At 35.0% G+C, this 23483-nt stretch overlaps 2 protein-coding genes across 3 annotated transcripts; both read right to left on the reverse strand.

Annotated features, from left to right (window-relative positions):
• Positions 1-1923: 1923 nt before the first annotated feature.
• Positions 1924-6685, reverse strand: LOC131601389 (uncharacterized). Of its 2 annotated transcripts, XM_058873192.1 has the most exons (7): positions 6552-6685; positions 4415-5736; positions 3756-4318; positions 3600-3675; positions 2934-3310; positions 2541-2639; positions 1924-2353 (listed from the first exon to the last, which is right to left on the reverse strand). In XM_058873192.1, the coding sequence occupies exons 2-7, from the start codon at positions 5652-5654 to the stop codon at positions 2189-2191; spliced, it is 2520 nt and encodes an 839-aa protein (XP_058729175.1). In that variant the 5' UTR covers positions 5655-5736; positions 6552-6685; the 3' UTR covers positions 1924-2188. The 2 variants fall into 2 exon arrangements, with proteins under 2 accessions (XP_058729175.1, XP_058729174.1); XM_058873191.1 differs by having other exon boundaries at positions 3756-5736.
• A 6676-nt stretch (positions 6686-13361) lies between these two features.
• LOC131601390 (aldehyde oxidase GLOX) lies at positions 13362-15687 on the reverse strand. The gene has a single exon (XM_058873193.1). The coding sequence runs from the start codon at positions 15498-15500 to the stop codon at positions 13899-13901; it is 1602 nt and encodes a 533-aa protein (XP_058729176.1). The 5' UTR covers positions 15501-15687; the 3' UTR covers positions 13362-13898.
• Positions 15688-23483: the final 7796 nt, after the last annotated feature.

A 23483-nucleotide genomic window follows, 5' to 3' on the forward strand; every position in this document is an offset into this window, starting at 1 on the left:
AGCGGTTAGTCTTCAAGCTTCTTAAACATTGCAAGATCTTACCATTGATTGAGCTTACGAACTTTAAACATTAGTTTTATACAGGCTAAGCAATAACTTGTGGGATTTCAATATCGGGTTAATCTCAAACCTTATCCAAGCTTTTACCACAGACTAACCTTTAACCTGATCTTGTTTATACCAGGATGACAAAGAACCTATGAGATTTTAATACGGGCTAATCTCGAATTTAAACTAGGGCTTGATCACACAATCTCTAAACAAAAGCTTTTAACGGGTTAAATTTCTCACACAAACAAAAATTCTCTAAATGGACAATATTCAACCAAGGTATAAACACAAAACCCTTGGTGAATTTTACAATTCTATCCTTCTAGAATTACAACTTATTCTCACTCACAAAAAAAATATATCGCATAAGCACTCCGGCTATAATTTTAGTGAGATAAAGTAAACAAAAAGTTGAGAGAGAGAGAGAGAGAGAGAGAGAGAGAGAGAGAGAGAGAGAGAGAGAGAGAGAGAGAGAGAGAGAGAGAGAGAGAGAGAGAGAGAGAGAGAGAGAGAGAGAGAGAGAGAGAGAGAGAGAGAGAGAGAGAGAGAGAGAGATGATTTTAGATGAAATGAAATAAGGGAAGGCGCCTCTATTTATATGTTTCAGGTTTGTGTATAAAAGGAATTTTTAATAAATGCATTTTATGACAATCTAATCGATTAGCACATGTTTACAATTGATTAGAAGTTTGAAATATAATCAATTGTAAGTTTAATAAAGAAAGGAAAAGATATATAGATGTTGCACATCATTAAGGCGTTGTCCTAATCGCTTGTGACTCAATTTTGAGTTGAGCTAATCGATTAGACAAAAGTGATAATCGATTAGATAAGTCAAAAAATTCCTATAGCTATTTTTACAGTTCTTAATTCATCTGACACAACTTCAAGATGTTTTTGAAGATATTTTATTTGGTAAAAATAGTTTAAAAATATATTTTATTGTGATTGTGCGCTTTTAGATGAAGCTCATATGCTTTATAATTTGTTCACTCACTACTAATTTAGAAAGGTCAATAGCACTTCAAGATTTTGCCGAATTTTCTCATATTAGTGAGAACTCCAAGAGTCATCTTACAATGACGTCAATGTAGAATGATTCAGACGAAGAGTGTGATCTAATGTAGCTTAATAATTTCTATTGGTTGTAATATAATGGGGCTTAACTAGTATTATTTCAAAATTTACAATGCATGCATCTAAAATAGAAAAAGCAATGTGAGAATCGATAATTAATAGTTCATGTACAAAGTAGTTGATGTACACCTTATCACATCTATAAAAAAAAAATTGAAAATTTGTAAAACGAAAGGAACGTTAAAAATGGAAATTTTAAATAAGATATACTTTGAAATTGAGATGAAGATAAAGACAAAAAAGGAAAAAAAAAATAAAAAACAAATCAAAGAATGTGAATAGGAGAGGAAAATGAAGACAAATTTATATATATATATATATATATATATATATATATATATATATATATATATATATATATATATATATATATATATATATATATATATATATATATATATATATATATAATAGGGGGTGTATGCAGAAGTTAGTGGTGTAACTTTAAAAAAAATGAACGAATGCAGATTTCTATGCCTATTCAAAAAGCTTTAGTGACCGTAGAATAGATTTGTGAAAATAGATTTAAAAAATAGATTTCTAAAAATGGATTTTTTTTGTAGTTTTAAAAATAGATTTTTCAAAACTATTTTTTAAAATATTATTTTTTAAGATATTATAAGTTTTTAATTAAGTGATTTTTTGAAATTTTGATATCTAAATTTTTTTTCAACACTATAAAAATCATTTTAAAAAAAACCAAAACAATCGAACCATAAATAATTTGAGAGCTGTTATTTTGACAAACACAAATTTGATAGTGTATAAAATACAATCCAGTACTTTTGTGTCAAAAAATAAAAAGAATCAGAAAATACTACCATTAAGAACTTCATCTTTGGACAATTGGTTTCACTCAGCTTGATACATATCAATTGACTTAACTTGTTGCACAGATGAGAACAAACAAAATTTCCATCAAACAATCTATTAATACAAGGGGGCTATTAAGAAGTTAATATACAGAAAATGTCGTGTGCTATTAAAGCAGTATTTCCCTTCATTTAGATTCTGGCAAATGTTCCTCATCATCCTCATAGATTCTAACCTGGCAGAGCTTTCCTCCTGCTTCATCGGCGAAGGCAATTTTTTTCTCTTTACGCACTACTTCTGGGGGAGGTGAGACTAGGTCTTGTGGAGTTGAAGAGCTACTATCAGATAATTTCTGCAGTTGATCAAGATATGATCAAGATCAGTAGTTAACCAAACAAGAAACATAGAACTAAACAATACAGAGTTAATACACTCCTATTTAAGAGGTCTGAATCACAAATACATCACAGAACATGCCATCAATCTAAAGTGTCAGTGCTTGGTAGGTTTTTAATAGAATAGTAGATTATAGGACGAACCATTATTTTACAGAAACGGTTGCAATCCCTTGACATGAAGGACAGCCACCTCTTTGCACCTTCTTCAGCTTTTGTGGCACTCTTGACAGCCATTCTTGCCTGAAAATCAAAAATTATTAACAAATACAAAAAATGTCAGTTTGACTGTATATTCATTCACATGAAAAACTTGAAATTACAAGAAATTTCTACAATTTTTTAAATAGGATAAATAGCCAGCATAATATGTGCTTCACCAATTGACAGATTGGGAAATTAATGACCAAAAAATCTGCAAACGAACAGACTAATTTACAAGCTACACAATTCTGCAAGCTACATGGATTAGAAAAATTCACAAACTCAGAAACTGCACTATTACTCTAAAGATAGACTAGTTTTGTGGTATCATACCTCATTTACTTTATATCTCAAAGAGGTATTAAGACAGAATTCAGATCGTAACATATCATCCACAATGTCCTTCATTGACTTCAACTCTTTTGTGAGTTTCATAGCAAGAGATTCTGCATCATGCATCTGCTGCTTTGAAAATGAAATAGCACTCTTTGAGCAATTTTGTAACGTGCTGCACCCCAGATGAGTTGCTGAGCGAGAAGAATTACGAATCTTGGGAACAGCCTTAAGACTGATACCACTTTTTGAAGTCTTTGGAGTAACTCCAGTTTTGTTAGGGTTATTAGTAACCGCAGTTCTTGTGATATCATTAAGCCCTTTTGCATCACCGTTCTTATCAGTTTGCTCAGTAAATTGCAGCACTCCTTTGCATTCTGAAATCATTATAACCAAATATTAGTAAAACAAAATTTGGTAAAAGATCAAGGTATTCAGAGAGAACAAAAATCTAATTATTATCTACATAAGAAAAAATCCATAGCTTCTTCCACATGAAGCCTATTTAGAGTACAAGAAAAACTATTTCCACTAAATAAAAGCCCATCAGCAGTTCCAAGCATTGCTGTGACTAAAGCCAACAGCAGCAAGGTTTAACCTTTGCATATCAAAATGTAAGTTATCATTTATGGATCTAGATCACATTGCAATACTTAAGGCACTTACTTAGATTGTTTGTACGACGAATATCAATGGAGTCCATGGCTTTGCAGAGCTTTTCCTGAGAAGTTGGCGAAATGGCCTGTAGAGAAACCAACTAATGAGAAAGATATGACATAAATCATGAAATCAAGTCAATAAAAATTTTGACAATGTTTTCACCTTTCTGGTTGATAATAGCCTTTCAGGACCATGCAGCTTTGACCCTTCATGATCATCACAAGATGTCAATTCATCAGTAGCCTCATCGACATGTATTTTATCACCATCACACAAGGAAACAAAAGATTGCTTCTCCTCGTATTCAGGCTCACCATCACACAAGGAAACAAAAGATTGCTTCTCCTCGTATTCAGGTGAATCATCTGAGGGAAGAATCAGACAATCATCAGGGTTGAGGACATGTTCAGTAGTAGAGCAGAGTTTATCCTGATCCTCTGCTCGAGCTGAATACTCATTTTTATTGCAGTTATTGAGTAGAGTATTATCATCTCTAAGCCCCAGACCTGCACAGTCAAGGTCTTTATGACTAGTCATTTTAGGAGATGAGACTAATGTACCAGTGTCATCCTCACACACAGAACCAAATGATTGTTTACTCTCATATTCAGGTGAATCATCTGAGTGACAAACCAGATATCCATCAGGATTGAGTCCATGCTCAATAGTGGAGCAGGGCTTATCTTGAACTTCAGCACCAGCTGTATCATCTCTAACCTCCAGACCTGTATAGTTAACATTTTTATGACTAGTTATTTCAGGTGGCGAGACTGGTATATCAGTGTCATCATCAAGTTGATTGTCAGAAATGTTGGAGTTACCATGGGCTTCAAATTCTATTGCAGGAAAGTTTGTAACCTGGTTGCTGCTTAGTTCAGAATTACTTCTTACATTATCCATACTAGATGGCTTCACCACTCCTACTGGAATACTTTCAAAAAAGTTTTTCCATTTGTAATTTAATTCATTTTGCAAATTCCATTCAAAAGGTATCTCTGCATCTTGTTTACTTTCTGTACAGGTATCTGGCCCGTCGAAACAATCATCTTCAGGAGACTCGTGATTTACATCAACAATAACAGCTGAATCCCCATTAGAGGGTGAGAACTTCTGACTACCTTGTATGTCTTCAGATTTGTCAACTAGCACAATCTCTTGTGAGGACATTGAGTGGTCTTCTTTACGTTCTTTACCGGAAAGGTAATCTGGCCCACCATAACAATCATTTTCTGGACACTCAGAATTCACTTCAACAAGAGCAACTGAATCCCCGCTGGAGGGTGAGAACTCCTGACCATCTAATACCTCTTCAAATTCATCAACAAGCACAAACACTTGGGAGGAAATTGGGTGATCTCCTTTACTTTCTCTACCAGAACAGTCATCTGACCCATCAAAACAAACATTAGGCTCAACTTTAACTTCAACATGAGCAGCTGAATCTCCACTAGAGGGCAAGAACTCTTGACAGTCAAGTATCTCTTCTGATTGCTCAACTGGCACAATCTCCCGGGAGGACTTTGGAAGGTCTTTTAGGCTCTTCTTCTTCTTCTTGGTCTTCATATTCTTTGATAGTTTCATTCTCAAGCTACTGAGAGTCTCCATTAAATCAGGATCGTCTTCTTCCATTTGCCTCTCTGTGTAGTCTTCCACAGTTGACGGATTAATTTTTATTCTAGAAGAGTTGAGACCATGTGAGCGTTTCCTCTTCCTAGATTTGCAACTTTTTTTAAGTTGCTTTAGGGTAAAAATGGAAAAATCACCATCATCATCATCATCGTCATCACCCAAGTCATGGATTCCCTGAGCATCTCCGTCATCAGCATCACATACCAAAACATCAGGTTCAGTTTTCACTATTCCTTCCTCTATTACATCAATGCACACTCTTTCAGCCTTTCCATCATCATTATCAACCATAAGGCTCTCGCGTTCATGTATATCTGCGAGACTTCTGAAAGAAAGCTTTGGCCGCCCACGAAAAACGTTTAGAACTTTAGTAACCAAACCACCTTTAACAGTTTGGATATAATGAAGATGATCACAACGGCCAAGGTCCATTTGGATTCCCTACTGATAAATCACAATCTTTCAACTATATTCTTCTAATTTTTCCTTAAAGCCTATCAAAAATTTCAAACCACTGAAAACAACAGTAAAAGAAATACATAGTTAGAAGAAGAACTTATTGCAACACATACACATCCTGTTCTATAACTAAACACACTACAAAGTTTCACATGATTATAAAACTGTTAAACAGAAATGCCTCAAATGTCATATCCATCAAATGCATAACACACTTCGCAACCTAGATTAATTCCAACAATCAAGCAACATGATTAACATGAACAACAACACTATCACCAAAGCAAGATTCTACATGACTATATAACACAGACAAAACAAAACGGCTGTAAAAAAACAATAAATCCAGTATGAAATCTATCATAATAATGACCACCAAGCAAGGGAACATCAACATCCAATAGATGTAAATACATGCTGAACACCCAAGAAAATAATATAAATTAAATTCAGACAAATTATGAAAGATACAAAACAAGGGTATCAGATTCAATTTGAAAACCTAATTGGTATCAATTTTAGGGGAAAAGGAAAACAGTTCATTTCAGAAAAATCTCTCCCGACATTATAACAAAACTAGGGTTTATCTTATTAAATTAAGTTAATCTAAGAAAATAACAATTCTGAGAAAGAAAAACACCTGAAAACGAGCATTTACAGTCAAAATATAAACAAATAACTCAAACTTCGCACTAATTTTCCATACTGAAACAAAGTAACATTGGAGATAAACAAATGCATAATCGAATTGAAAGAGATTAGAAGAAAAACGAGACGGAAAATTAGAAAACGATTTTAGGGTTGAAGAAAGGGTTTTTCAGATCTGTGAGAGAAGAATGTGAAATTGAAAATAAAAGAAAGATCTTTTACCTTGGATAAGTTTGTATGGAGCGATGCGGCGGAGGAGAGGGGAGAGAAATGGATCTAGGGCGAAGAAGAGGAAGTGTTTGAGAGAAAGACACAGAGAGAGATAGTAATAGTGGTGAAAGGAAAGGGCGCGCCAATTCGTTTTGGCGGGAGTACAGTGTGCTTAGGTTTTTTTTTTTAATGTTAAAAATATTTTTATATAATACCGGGAACTACAATTTTTTTGAAAAAAAAAAACAAAATTAATTATATTAAAAAAAAAACAATTTTGTTACTAACTAGCTAGAAGACAAAAGTGAAAAAATTGATAAGATTGTAAAAATTGATTAATTATGTTAAAATTTTATAAATTGTTTATGTGATAATTTTAACTAGGGGTGTTCGTCGGCCGGTTTGGTTCGATTTTGAGAGAATCTGATATCCAAATTGATTAAAATTAATTGGATTGATTTGGATTAGATTTGCAAATTTTTACGATAAAACCCAAACCAAACCGAACCGAGAACCAACGGGTAGGTTTGGGTTGGATTGATTGGGTAGATTAAAAAATACAAAAATATTTTAAAAAATAACTTATTTACAGAAATTAATTTCTCATAATAATATAAAAAAATATAGTATTAATAATGTCCAATTATAAATATTAGACTAGTAATTTTTTCCTAATAGATATGAAAATATCTTTCAAAAAAAATATCTAACATAAAGACTTTTGAATCTATAATTAGTTACTTGAGTTAGTATGATAATGAATGTGTTTCATAGCTCTATGCTGAGATACCACATTACACTAACAATTTTCTAATAATAAATTAAAATACCATAACTTGTCCGCATACGACATTTTACTTTTTTCTTATCAAAGTTGAATGCTTGGTAGTAATTTTCATGATAATTAAATATGGTTGGTTTGGGTTGGGCTTGCAGATAGAAAATTGAAAATCCAATACCCGAACCAATTGTCATTGGATTTCATTGGTTTGGTTCGGTTCTTGCCTGAACGGAAAAATTATTCAACTTAAACACTATGGGTGCGTTTGATTTGCAAAATATGAAATACTGGACAGAACAATACTAGACAGTACAGAACAGTACAAAACAACTTTTTATATTGTACTGTGTTTGATGGTTACTGGACTGGACAACTGTTTTTTCAATTTTGCTTGATACGTCTATGCACCAGACAAAATAATATAATTTCTAATATAATATTATTTATTGATATATAAAATATAATATTTATGAATCAAAATATTCAATGATAATAGGAAAAAAGATGAAGAAATAGTTTTTTTACTCCACTTTGTTTAATATGTTTATGAAGCAAACAAAATAATATAATTTCTTATATAATATTTTTTATTTATATTTTTGAATCAAAATATTAAATAATGAGAAGAGAAGAAAAATAATAAATTGAGGTTTTTTCTCTACTTTATTTGATATGTCAATGAACCGAATAAAAACAGTATAATTTTTATCATAACTTTTTTTTGATATATAAAATATTAATATTATATTTATAAATTAAAATATTAAATAATTAGAAAAACATTAAAACATAATTTTTTGATATTTTTTTGATAATTAGTGCTTGGGACAAAAAGTTGTCCCATGGTTTAGTGGGGGACAAGAAATTATGGTTTTGTCCAGTACCTTGCCATATTTTTTGTCCAGTACTGTGATTAGTTTCTGCATCAAACAGAGTACAAAAAAAGTTGTCATGTCCAGTACCTTGTTTTTTAGCAAATCAAACGCACCCTATGGTTTCATTCGGATTTACCCGAACCAATGAACACCCCTAATTTGAACCATGTTAAAGATGATAATGATTGGATATGTAATTGCCAAAAAGAATAGAATGTGTGGCGGCACTTCTATGTTGATATGGATGGTAAGAGATTTTAGTGATTTTAGGTTTAAGGTTTACTAATGGTGCTGGGAAATTCTATTTGGTGGTGTTTTGGTTATGGAGAGAGCAAGCTCGGTGAGATACTTTGTATTCTCATGATGGGGATAAGTTATAGAGCTTTATGGGCCTAGATTTAGGGGATTTTTAAGAAGTAGTAACCACCCCACCTTGACTAGGGGAGTTGCTTGCCTACTTCTTAAGGAGTTAGACATGACTTCACACATGTAGTTATGGATTGAGAAAATGTCATTGTCCATATTTCCCCTTAGCGAAATTCCCCTGTTACATGAGGGTTGTGCTTCATACGACATGTTGTGAGGCGGGCACCTGGTGAAGGCAAGACACGTGTCGCCCCATTTGTTGAACTCTTGAACCGCCTATATAAGGAAAGGAAGTATTTTGGCTAACTTCCAACCAAATAGTGAACCTGTGGAGAATTAATGGGTCTTCCTTCTAAATGATGAATTAAAGCAATTAGTTTTCTTTCCAAATAAAGACTTGGAGCAATTAGTCTTCAAGCTTCAAACCAAGATTTTACACAAGCTAATCTCAAACCTGAGTGAGCTTTTAACCCCGGCTGACTCGCGAACCTATGAGATTTTATATTGAGCTTATCTCCAACATTAGCAAGCTTTTAACCAGGCTGAACTTACGAACTGAATTGGTGTTTTACATAAGATAACTAAGAACCAACTTGAGATTTTAATACCGAGTTTATTATGAACCAATGAAAGCTTTTGAAAGAGCTGAGCCTTCAGATCGAACTAGTGATTTAGTAACTAAATCCTCAAACTAAAGCTTTTAAAGGGTTTAGCTTCGAAACCAAATAAATAATCTCCAAGTGGACAAATTATTCAACCAATGTAGAAAGAAATGTTCCTTAGTGTTAATAATATTACCCTTCTAGAATTACACAAATGCGTCACTTGCAAAAGAACTTTTTTCGAAAGCCCTATGGGTAAATTTAAGTGAGAAAAAGTAAATAAAAATACTTTTTAGAGTGAGAGTGAGTAGTGAGATATGAAAACTCATGTTTCTGGATGTAAAAATATGAGGGAATGAACCTCTATTTATAGGCTAGAGATTGACACAAGAAAGAAAAAAATTATGGCAAAAACTGATAAGTCAATCGATTGGTTTGCTTTAAATTAATCGATTATAAAATTTTAAAAGGCAAGAAATATATATATATATATATATATATATATATATATATATATATATATATATATATATATATATATATATATATATATATATATATATATATATATATATATAGACTTTACCATTCATTAAGGAAATTTCCTAATCATTTATGGCATATTTTTGCACTAACCCAGTCAATTGGGTATGAGTGTCAATCGATTAGCCAGTATGAAAAATTCACTAATTTGCACAATAATTCTCTAATTCTTTAGCCAATTCATAGTTGAACTATGTATCCTACGTTCGTTAATTCAAATGTCACAACTTCTACATACCAATTCCTAGTTAATTACAAAGTTGAATAAATTTCTTAGATCAGATAAGTAGACTAACGGTCAAAAATTCATACGAATCTAGATCAATTTGTACGCCTGTAAATGACAAAAAGCATTAAACACATGAATAATTTAAATAAGATAATAATAAAAAAAGTACTCAATAAATATCAAACTGACATATGATCCAATAAATTAACAATAAGTTTCTATCTTCAAATACCTAATTTAAGGAATCTAGATACTCATAGCGCATGTAACAATTACCATGAGTGTATATGAAGAACTCATGAAATACAATGAAGAATGATGTCTTCAATGGCTTCCATACCCTCGAAATCCTCCCTTTAGAGCTCCAATCCGCCACTTTATATCCCAAAATTTTGAATACTTGAAAAAGTGACAAAAGTCCCCTTTTAAAGATGTCAAAACGCGTCAAAATGTGTCAAGAAAATGACCATCGCGCCCACGATGACAACGTCGTGGCCATGATAAATCCGATGTGCAAATCTCCTTTTTAGCTTCTTTATTTTTTTTGTTGCAAAAAGTCTCATCTCAATACGAGTTATGAAACTCCATAAATGATAAAATTGCTGAGCAAACGTCATGATATAAATTGTGTTGAAAAATGCTTGTTTCTTCATAATTTCTTCAAAAAAATTATAAGTCTTTATTTCTTCCTTGTGATAGATTTTTGCTCAATTCTTCACACTTTGGCATGATTTTGGTTCGTTAATTTTCCAATTTCATCCACCTTTTCTTGTAAAAATCACGACTATCATCACTGATGTTGCTGTGTTTAAGGAGGATCTGATCTGCCATCAAAATCTTCCCGAGGCATATAAAATATAACTTTTTTAAACTAACTTTTACACCTACTAGACAACTTCTTTATTTTCTATTGTTGATGCTGGTTGGAGTGATGTCCTGGCCATGTGCAATCCTTCCAAGGAGAGAGATACTTGGAAGGGAAAATGTGAAGCTATAAAGCATAAATGGTCCAAGATTTAGGATAAGATGTTCGCGCTTTAGGAAAAGGTTCGTTGTGTCGAGGCTTGATAGGAGGAGGTAAGGTTCATGACTATTTTTCTTCATTAACTACCAAAATTATTGAATTTGAGTCTTCATTAGAGGGTGAAAAAAAAGCATCAATTGTAAAAATTTACTGCTATCGCGGAGGCAAAATCCTGTGCTTATAAGGCTTTGAAAGCCATTCAATAGGAAAAAAAGTCTGATGTTATGGATAAAAAATCTTACGATGACCTGGTGGTTGAGCTTAAGAAGAAGGTCGATGAGTCTCTTCTACAAACTTTAACAAAAGTGTAAAGGGCTTTTAATCAGACGGTTGAATAAATGGAAAGACTTTGTCGGGGCATATCCCTTCCCCGCTTAGATCTGGATTAGTTCAAGACCGCTATGGACGGGGCTTTCATGGATAACTGTGGTACAACATCCCAACATGAAGAGACTTATTTTTTTCTTCCTTTTTCTCCTTTTTATTTATTTCAGTATTAGCAGGGTCTTTTGTCTTTGCAGAGTTAATAACTATTTGTATATGTATTTACCTTTCATCTTGGTATCTTAATTTCTATTTTGTGCTTTATGTGTTTTCTTAATTTCTTTGTGGTCCTCCGACTCATTATATGAGTCAATGGCTTTAGGCTTCAAGCCAATGATGATTTTTGCCATCGTTATATTCCAACTTTATCATTGTCTATGGACCTTTGCATTCATTCTTCACATGTTTGTTACTGGCATCTAGTGTGTTTGCTGGACTCTGCGGCCCCGGCAACGTAAATCGACAACTAAGTTTTGTCGATAATGGTCCTGATCGGGAAAAGTTAGCATTGTCCTACCGCATCACTAGGTACCGTCCCCCGCAAAAGGTAGGATTTTTGTCCATGCCCCCAGGTTTTTCCTAGTTAGGGGCAGACGTCTCTAGGGCTCCAATGCATATGTTGTAGGACTTACTAGTTCCTAATAGAGGGGTGTAATAAACTTTGCTTTTGCAATATCTCTCATAGCAACATATTATTTGTTAAAATTTCACAAAACCTCAAAGAATACTTATCTTGATAGGAGATTGTGAATTGGGGGAGGGCACTTGAAAATTCTCGTGGCTGGTTTCTCTTTGCATTAATATGCATTATTGCGATGGTGAGTGTTATAACTAATGGCAACGACTCGCTTGAGGATTCATTTTTCCTCTTCACGATTTAGAAATCCTAACACTAATCGATATTTGCCTCGTGATCTGGTATTAGTTATTGCTTGGAGGAGGCTCAGTGGTGACAGATCTATGTTGGTCGTTGCCACATTGTGGATCTCATCAACGATCGATAATTGAAGCGGAGTGGGAGCAGAAGATTCAACATAACTCTTTGATGCAATGTATGAGGTAAGTGATCTCCATCTCTCGGTAGTTTCGATAGGGATCTTACTTTAGATCAAGGATGATATATATGTGGAACTTCACGTGAATTAGGAGTCCATTCTCACATACAACACCATGGTTCCGTTGTGGAATCAGAATTGGTGTTGATCAATGATGAAGGACCCTAAATCGGTGGTGTTGATCTCTAATGCGGTGGTGTAAAGTGGACCTGTAAGTTTAACACTTTAACGCCCAAGTCAGTTACAAATTTCCAATATGAGTATAGTGAAAAGCAAATATTATAAAAGTGTATCTTAAATCTCACGTGTGCTGATTTTATACGTTGAATCATTTTGATTGAGCTTACACCTACTTGAATCTTTGCTTTAGATCTTTGGCCGATCCAGGACAAGTTTATTACTCAGCGAAATAGATACACAATAACTTACCCTGATAACAATAGCAACACATTTACAAAATAACTGTAGGAGTTTTAATGAGGTCAAGTCAATACCATATTCAAATAATTATATCTTTAACTTCCTTGAAAATATATTAATTTATGATAAAACAAGATGATATGGTTGCTAAAAAACTCTATATCATGATTAGATAACTCTCTTATAAGTGAGAAATTATATTAATTATATTTTTGTTTTATTCTTTCACTTAATAATTTACTTTTTTCTAAAGGATCATGGACTATACTAATATATTATAATACTGATAAATTATAATGTTATTGTGTTTTGTCACTTTTGTTGCCATTTTGCTCATATTTGAGTCGCAATATCTTATCAACTGTGCCTTTTTTTACCACCAATATTTGAATTATATCCTTTTTTATCATCAATATTGGAATTATATCTAAATCACAACACATTTAACCAAAACGTATTTAACTCTAACTAGTGTTTTGACATTAAAAAGAATTAATTAGCATAAAATAAACATGTTATCTATTAAACAAGCGTATTTGAGTGGAGGCCACACACATCACTCTTGTAGCTATCACTTCACAAACCAAAATGAGAGAAATGTTATCCACCACCTTTCTTTGCCCCTCTCTCCATTCCCCTCTACATTATAGTCCAACCATATATGTATTATTGCTAATAGCAATAACCATATGCCATCCATGTATAGACTATATTGATATAATCTATGGTCTATCAGAAAAGTCCATCGTCCATCATCTTTCCATGGCCAAAGCCAAAATTAATACATCCATCTTACAATTCCAACAACATCTATGTTACAGTTCCAACAATAGCATCAAAATAGTTTTATCATAACTTTTGGAGTTGTGTGGGGCCTAAACTACGTCCCAATCCATTAAATTGCATGTCTTCCTTTAAAGCAAGATTACATTATTAACAGCACTAGTAACCGACACCATATAACCACATAATTACACATTAGTGCTATTTTTTTCATCACTATAAACCAATCATCACTTTGGAATTCAGCGACACCAACTAAACTATTCACATGTTTTTGTTTTTTATTAACAGCATAATCTCAGAAATTAAATACAACATTTTAAGTTTAACTAAAAAAAAAACATAAATTTATCCAAACTACGACACGTGTATCCAACGTGCCACACTTGGAACACCTTGATTAACAGCAAACACCATATAATACCCAGGTGGCGCAACCATCCCACTCGGCGGCGCCGTACACCGTATCCTCCACCTCCCATCACCACCCTCCGGCACAGCAGAACCCACCCCAAGTTTGACCAACCGTTGACCCTGAGAAAAAGAATGCGTCGCAAAAGGAGCACTACCCAAATTCACTTCAATAACCCCCACAACAGGTAAACCAACACTCACAACAACATCAAAACCCGCTCCATACGACACCGTTTCGGGTATATCCACTATCTCGGGTCGGATATTCGTTTTATCCGATTCCAAATACTCGGGCGAAAACGCTTCGAGTCTTAACTCTGTCGGAAACTCGAGATCGAACCGGTAAAACACGTGCGGGTTACTACCCGCAAGTAAAACCCGTCCATCCGGTAACAAATTCGCTGTTGAATGATACATTCTCGCCACAGTACCCGGATTCAAAACCATGAACCGTAAACCAGCCGGTTCATCGGGCCGATATAAAACCGGGTTCAAACACGGATCAGAACCCAATTCAAAACCTTGCGTCCCTTTCATAGCACCATTGATAATCAAAACGTCACCGTTTGGTAAAATTACCATATCACCCATTATCCTCTGAAACGGCATATCCTCCATTTCCCAAACCGGGTTTTCTCCCGTCGCCATTATCCGGCCGCAGCTTCCATGCGCCGGCGTGTCTACATTCCGTTCTAAAAACGCACCGTATTGAGCGCCGCCGCAAACAACAACAACCGCCTCAGAAAATTCACCTTCCAAAGCTAACATCACCGACGACCCCGCCGACGGATAGTTTCTCGGACCACCGGTTAACTCCGGGTAAACCTTAACAACACGATTCTCAACGAAATCGTACATAACCGATTTCGTATTCGCAAACACGAACAGTTTACCGTTAGGGAGAAGATGAACGTAGGGATATAGATTATCCATTTGTGTATCTTCTGTTTCGGTAAGAAACGGAAACGAAACGACGCCGTTTTCGCGTTTGGGGTAGAATTCAACTGTGTTTGATCCTCTTCCACCGATTATGATGATGGAACCATCTGGAAGAATTTGATTCGTCGCATACCAACGACCTTCACTCAATTCGACGTCGTTTAGCTCTTCCCAATCGCACGACCCGTTTATCTCACACGGGTTAAACTTTCGGATCTTTTTGAACCCGTCTAAGTCGCCGCCGGTTTGTAAGAGTGTTCCGTCGGGGAGGAACTGGCCGGAAGAGCACCACGTGTCGGTTAAGATTTTTAAGGGGCGGAGTTGGTTTGTTTTGGGGTCGAAGAGAATCGAGTGGGCGTAGCAGTCTTGTTTTGAACCGGTTTTGTCGAACCGGCAGTGGTTTTTTGGGAGGAGTTTACGGGATGGACCGATGTTGGTTCGGTCGAGGAGGATGACTGTGTTGAAGCGTGTTACTGCTGTGTGCATTGAGGCTATGCCTGCGTTTTGGACTAGAAGCTCCCACGTGCCGGGGAGGGTGGCACGTGTGGGTTTTGGGAATGTGAGGAGTGTGAAAAAGCATGTTAGAAAGAGAGGCAGAATTTCCATTGAAGATTAGAGTGTGGAGTTGTGAAGTTTGTGGTGGTGTTGTGTTGGAGAAGGTTCTATAAAGAATGGGAATTGAAGTGGAAACTGTAATAGAAAAGTGTAACTATGATGTTGTGGACAAAAACAGTCTTGTTGTGGACCTTGCTTTGATGTTCAAATTCCTTTTTCTTTGTTTTTGTATGTAATGATTAACTTTTGAAGTCATGTAACATTCACTACCTGTTTTTTTAGGATAAATATTTTATTAGTAGTTGATTGTAAAAATGTTTATCATAGTAAATGTTTATATATAAGCATGTAAATTGTTTTGATAAACATGTGTATATGAGGTGGTATTTACACTGCCAGTGTATATTAGCCCGTTTGAAGCTTCAGCTATGCTGAATTATCAGACAGGTAATAAACATGCTTGGGGCTGTAGACTTTTGCATTATTATATGGAGGAAAAACCACGTGCTACTTATTTAGAAATATACAAATATTTTGTGATGGCAAGCTATTCATAGGGATAAGTTGGCGTCGTATGAAGGTGCTTAAGAGTCTGTTTGGTAAGACAAAAAAAAGAGCTTTTAGCTTTTCAGCTCGTATTAATAAAAAAGCTCTGTTTGGTAACTCTATTTTAGCTTTTAGCTTGTAGCTTTTTTACTAGCTTTTAATTTTTTTTTCAAAAGCTATTTGAAGTAGCTTTTGAGCTTGTAGCTTTTAGCTTGTGAGTTTTTCTTCCATTAATACCCTTATTATTTTAACTAAAATATATTATTACCCTCATTAATTAAAATGCCATTAATGTCATTTTGTATCTATCAGCTAATGAAACAGTTAATTTACCAAACAGTCACATTAGCTTATCAACTATCAGCTACCAGCTATCAGCTAAAAGCTACCAGCTATCAGCTAGTTTTACCAAACAGAGCCTAATTATCAGTCACTGAGTTTACGAATCTGTTCAGCCGGTAATAGTTTTTAGCACTTTACCCACGGTCCAAAGGCGAGCTAATTTTTCGGACTAGATTTATTATAATCACGCTGCAGCGGCAAAGGCGACATTGGAAAATCTAGTGGATTTGAAATTGACCATAATAATAAGAGTAGTCAAATATTGGATTTAATGTGAGGAGGTAAGTAACTCGATGATCGAAGATCTGATATATGAATCTTTGACGTAAGAATAAAAGTTTCATGCTGAAGTTTGTAGGAATCAAAAGTCGGTTTTCACTGGCGCCGCCATTGTTCTGTGAGAGAACCAGGAATTTGAGATGAATCAGTGCGATTGGACTTCTGATGCAGGGCACTGAGCTTTGCGGTAATGAAGGCACGTGAATGTGTCTGTAAAGTTAGCACTCCAACGCTTAAGTCATTGAAAAAATGAGAAATTGCGAATAATATAGATGGATTTGAATTACATGTGAAATGGTGTGCTCTTTTCTTTATATAACAAGGGGCGTTATAACCACTTCACATGGAATGCACTGTGCTAAATTGTGGATCATCCGACTCATTTGAACAATATGTGATGAGCTAAGGGATGAGGTTGCATGTGCTTAGAAGAACAATGGTCTTCCTTTCTTGTGCTTAGTATCCAATAACATTTTCTGTTGGGCCTTTCTTATTGGCCATCCTAGGCGGCCTAAAACAATATTCTTGTTAGGTTCTTGAGATTATCCTGGTAAAATCTCTGGTTGATTCCTGACACTATCTTGGTAAAATCTCAGTTTGGTTCTTGAGATTAGCCTGTCAAAATTTTTATTTGGTTCACGAGCTCAACCTTCAAAAACTCTTTTGTTTGGGGGATCAACCTGTATAAAATCGCTCGTCTGCTATAATAAGTTTCATGAGCATATCTTTAAAAGCTGACTACTCTTTATTAGTGGAACTCTGAAGAAGAAATTCTTGGGGACAAGAGTAGGTCAAATAGTTAGGTCGAACCTGTATAAATCGTTGTGTAATCACTTTCGCCCTATCTCTTTATTATGTGTTATTTATTTTTCTCTTTTCTCAAATTATTTCTTATTTCTCTACTACTTGATCTTTGTTTAAAAATTGTAGAACTAACTCAATTGTTTTTGAGAAAATGTTTTTTAAATTAATCACGATTTATAGATATCAAAATTCATCCTGCTCTGTGTTTGATGTCACCTGCTCAACTGACGTATCCTTAGATTTTAGGATAGTGAAAAGGTAAGCGGGATTCCAAATGAGATTTTTCCATTGGTCTTAACAGTTATCGTAGCCAATTTTAATGTGTTCACGATCCTCTTTGATGATAGAAGATCTTGTTACATAATGTATATAGAGCTTTTTGAAAAGCTAGAGATCAAAAGGAGAATTTATGGATCTATGAAAGATCCGACCTGCAAGCTTTTAATGACAATGTAACTCGTTTCTAGGTATTAGGTAAATGGTCATCTTAGGAGAATGAAGAGACACTAGAATGGTAGACCTTCAGGTTTTGGTAGTTTCCTGTAGAAGCGTCTAAATTTGTATTTTGGGCAAGGCTTTCACAGTAATGTCAAATGCACTAGCCTCCTTAGTTCATTTGAAATTGAAGTATCACAAAGTCCATGACGAGCCGATGACCATATGCTCTGACCTATCTAGAGCATGAAGGATACACAAGGATCTACAACGTGATCAAAAGGAGGATAAATGAAAGGCGACACAAACTAACATAACCCCCATCACCATGTAGTTAAGAGACATGACAGTAAAACCCCTAATAGATTAGAAGAATAATTCTAACATGACAGTTGCATGGGAATATTTCAGATAAGAGTTGAAGCTGACTTCCACGAGCCTTACCAATGGCCAATAAGCTGTAAGTATAAGAGTGCGCCTAAGAGGGGGGGTGAAATAGGTTTTCAAAAATTTAATCGGTTTTATGAGAATACTTCTAATAATTTTTGGTTAAGTGTTTGAAGGTTTTTGTAAGGTTCTTTTCTTTTCTTTGGTAATGGTGATGAAAGCGATAAAGTGCGGAAAAGTAAAGAACGCAACGATATATACTGGTTCCCCTCACAATCCGAGAGTACTCCAGTCCCCTTTCAAACACGAAAGAGATTTCACTATAGTTAGAATTATTGTACAAGCCTATGCCTACTATCTAACCTATAGGGTGATCAAAGGTTCTTAACACCTTTAAGATCAATCAACACTAATGTGAATGAAGAACAATCCTCTTCAAACACACCACTTACTTCCAACAATCCTGGATAGTAAGGAGATAATTTTCTTTGAATTTTTACAAGAGATTTAGATGAAGTTTGTATAGCACTATCAATCTTGGATTGATCTTCTTCTTCAAATGAACAATTCTCAAAATGAATATAAGTGTTCACAATGTATGCATGAAACTTTGAATGGATTTCTCAATGAAAATGTGTATAGAAAGTTTCACTTGAAAATAAGATTTGATGAACACTTGGAAATATTGAAAGATGAAGAATATATGGTTTATGAATTGTTAATGAAGAAGGTGAATAATGATTCTGAAATATGTAGTATTTATAATGTGTCAAACACCTCTTTGAATGGTTATTTTTTCATGAAACAATGCAATGATCAAGTGGTAAGAAAATGGATTCGTTTGAATAAGATCATGCAATGAAAAAACACACTGGTTCAGTAGGAACCAGTTCCTGCCTAGGACAACCCGGTTCCTGCTGAACGTTACAGCAGAAAAATTCAAATTTTGAACTGAGGAACCGGTTCCCACCTAGGGACAACCCGGTTCCCCATAGTAAACCACAGAGAGCTGAAAACTGAGAATGCTGGGAACCGGTTCCCCCATAGGGACAACCCGGTTCCTAAAACCTTTATTTTGAAATTTAACTTTGAAAAAGGTTTTAAAAGTTCTTTTGAGGGATGACACTTTGTAGTATGTTTATGATATGCATGAAAATATATTTGTGAACAATTATATGTCAAAGTGAGTATTGTTTATACCTTTGACATTTTAGCTTGATTCTTGAATCTTCACAATTTCTTCAAGACTTTGAAATGATGTATTTTTGCTTGATACTTGAAATTCTTTTTGCACAACCTTTATAAAAGCTTGATGTCCATATTGTCTTCATCAAAACACACTATGCTTGAGAAGCTTGCATTTACATTCTCCCCCTTTTTGACGATGACAACCAAGTCTTGAAAATGTTTTGAAAAAGTTGTTTTGTGCTTTTGAAATTATGTTGAACAATGCAAGGCTCCCCCTATGTTAGAGACTCCCCCTAAATCCATGATTCCTTGATTTATGGTGATGAGTTTTATTTGATAATTTTAACAATGGCCTGCATTTTTCTTTGAAACAAAACAACAACAAAAACACATGCATATTCTTCTACCCCTTTGTTATTATCAAAAAGGATGGGGAAAAAGAGAAAAAGTATATGAAATATAACACAATGTGAAATACCACAAAGATAACACAAAATGAAATACTACAAACATAACATGATTTAAACGATACGAAACGTAAATGTTTTTTACGATTACAACACAAACACAAATAGTCCTAAACATCACGAAACATAAATAGAACAATGTCTAAAAAACATAAATAAAAACTAATAATAGAAAGAAAACATAACATAGAAATGTAAAGCACATAATTTAGTCACTTTCATCCATTTGCTCTTCATCATCATCCTTTTGTTCATCTTCTTCTTCACTTCCTTCCTCTCCCTCATAATGAGCCAAGATACGCCTTTGAGTCCGTTGAATTTCCCGCATTTGTCTTCTCATAAGGTTATGCTCATAGTTATTCTCCCGCTTGTTGTTATCAATAGATGTTTGAATAGAACAAAGCTTGGCAAACATCATATCCATTGTGTATCCACCTTCGGGAGGTTGAGGAACTTGTGGCACGGTTGGCTCAAAATCAACTTTGTAAACGAATCTACCTTCACGATCCGTAACTATTCCTGTATTTTTAAGAGCGGTAGCGGTGGTGATAGCACACTCTTGTTCATCCATATTTTTCTTTGGTTCCCTTTGGAGGAGAACACCAGCATTCCGAACAATATGAGAGATGGCCCTTGCATAAGGTAAGCCTCCTTTAAGGGAAGCCATGAGCTGCATGTGGCGCATAATTGAAAGCGCCCAATTGACTTCAATGCCACGTCTTAGAGCAAGCAAAACCATCAACTCGAATTCATTGACCCTGGAATGGTTAGAATTCTTTGGAAATAAAACATAAGCTATGATAAGATGGAGCATCCTATCACTCACCGATAAGCTTGAACCGAACATGTTAAACTTGATAGCAAGCTGTTGGCGAACTGTGTCGCGTTGAGTTGGTCGGCACATATCCACAAAAACATCAATCTTACTATACGGTTGCCAATCCTCCGGAATGTTACCTTGAAGGAGCACTAAGCCTTGAGATGGAATTCCTAACACTCTTCCAAATTCCTCAACATCTAAGCATATATCTTTATTTGAAACTTTTGACAATAATGTGAAATCATCAAATTCATCGGTCACTATCCTAAGATTATGATAAAACTCTCTAACCAAATCCGGATAATAATCACCATGGTCAAGCACAAAATTAGCGACCCCTGCATTAGCTAGTCTAGCCGGAAAATTGAAGCTGTGATTAGGGAAATCGGGGAGTTTACCGTATTTTGCCACAAGGAGTTTTCGACTCCGAATGTTGAATGTGAGTCTCCGACTTTTGACCGTTGGTTGGATCTCTTGAGGTTCTTCACTTGTCTCTCCAATCTTATTCTTTCCCTTTGCACTTCTTGAAACTTTGGGTGCCATTGTTAAAAGAAGTTGAGAGTTAGGGTTTAAGTTGGGATTTTCGGATTTGCTGAGTGGAGGAGAATTTGAGTGAGATATGTGTAAGAATGGAGGATTATATAGAGTTTTGAGGTAGTGGGTGTTTTAATTTTGAGAGTTATGGTGAGATAGTGGAGCTTTTAATTTGGTTGACAATGGAGGTGGAAGGTTTGAAGAAGATGAAGATGAATGTTGAATGAGAGTGAATGTGAGTAAATGAGAGTGAATGTGTGGTGTGAAGTGATATAATGTATATTGAAGTAAAATAAAGAAAATAAAAACAATATCATCCACACATACCTTTACGTACAGCCAAACAAGATAAGTGAAAATCTGGAAAATGTACGTGGGAACCGGTTCGTCCCTACATGGGAACCGGTTCCTGAGACACAAAGAAAACAACGCTTCTGGAAATTACTATGGGGAACCGGTTCGTCCCACACGGGAACCGGTTCCTGGACTAAAAAATTTCCAAAAACTTTAATTTTATGAAATATGAAGCATACATATCATACATAATTACCAAGTCATAATGAACGAACATTTATAAAGCACTTTTAACTTAAAAATTTTAGAAACGTGTACCTTTGATGTATGAAAATGACGAATAAATTTTAAACATCACCTTCGTCTAAAATTCCAAGCTCTCGTCGAATTTTGTAAAACGATTCTTTTGGGAGAGGCTTGGTGAAGATATCCGCAAGTTGATTATGAGTATCTACAAAAGTGACTTCAACATCTCCTTTAAGCACATGATCGCGAAGAAAATGATGTCGAATGTCTATGTGTTTGGTTCTTGAATGCATGACCGGATTCTTTGTAATATTTATAGCACTTGTATTGTCGCATCGAAGAGGAATACATCCGAGATCAAGTCCGTAGTCACGAAGTTGTTGCTTAAGCCAAAGAATTTGTGCACAACAACTACCCGCTGCTATGTATTCTGCTTCGGCCGTACTAAGAGCAACACATGCTTGCTTTTTACAAGCCCATGATACTAATGCATTTCCAAGAATGTGACAAGTACCACTTGTGCTTTTACGATCAGTTTTACATCCTGCATAATCCGCGTCAGAATAACCAATTAAATTGCAAACACTACCTTTTGGATACCATAAGCCAACATTGGTTGTTCCTTTGAGATACTTCATGATTCTTTTAACCGCCATAAGATGTGATTCCTTTGGATTTGCTTGGAAGCGAGCACAAAGACAAACACTAAACATTATGTCAGGACGGCTTGCCGTCAAATATAATAAAGAACCAATCATACCTCGATACTTAGTAATATCAATTGGAGTACCGGATTCATCTTGATCAACATATGTACCGGAGCCCATTGGAGTATTCATTGCTTTACAATTATCCATATCAAACTTCTTCAATAATTCTTTACAATATTTGGATTGATTGATAAAGATTCCATCTTTGAGTTGCTTAATTTGTAGTCCAAGAAAGTAGTTCATCTTTCCCATCATAGACATCTCGAATTCTCCTTGCATCATCAATGAGAATTCCTCACACATTTCTTTGTTAGTCGATCCAAAAATGATATCATCAACATAGACTTGAACCAATAAAGTGTTACTCTTGATTTTCTTAATGAACAAAGTTTTATCAACCTTACCCTTTTCGAAACCCTTTTCACACAAAAAATTGCTAAGTCTATCATACCATGCTCTTGGTGCTTGCTTTAAGCCATAAAGAGCCTTTCTCAACTTAAAGACATGTGTAGGATTCTTGAAATCTTCAAATCCCGGGGGTTGTTTGACATAGACTTCTTCATTGATGTAGCCATTCAAGAATGCGCTCTTGACGTCCATTTGATAAAGCTGAAAATTTAATGAACATGCATAAGCAAGTAAAAGACGAATAGCTTCTAACCTTGCAACCGGAGCAAATGTTTCTTCAAAGTCGATTCCTTCTTCTTGATTGTAACCTTGGTCCACCAATCTTGCTTTGTTTCGAACAATTATACCATTCTCATCAAGTTTGTTCTTAAACACCCATCGAGTACCTATGATGTGTTTATTACTTGGTCTAGGCACAAGTTCCCAAACTTGATTTCTCTCGAATTGATTCAATTCTTCTTGCATTGCATTTATCCATTGATCGTCTCCTAAGGCTTCATCAACTTTGGAAGGTTCAATTTGAGAAACAAAAGCCATGTGTAAGCAAGCATCTTTGAGATTTAATCTTGTTGCA

The sequence above is a fragment of the Vicia villosa genome, linkage group LG5 (genome assembly GCF_029867415.1).
Source record: "Vicia villosa cultivar HV-30 ecotype Madison, WI linkage group LG5, Vvil1.0, whole genome shotgun sequence".
Classification (NCBI taxonomy): Eukaryota; Viridiplantae; Streptophyta; class Magnoliopsida; order Fabales; family Fabaceae; genus Vicia; species Vicia villosa.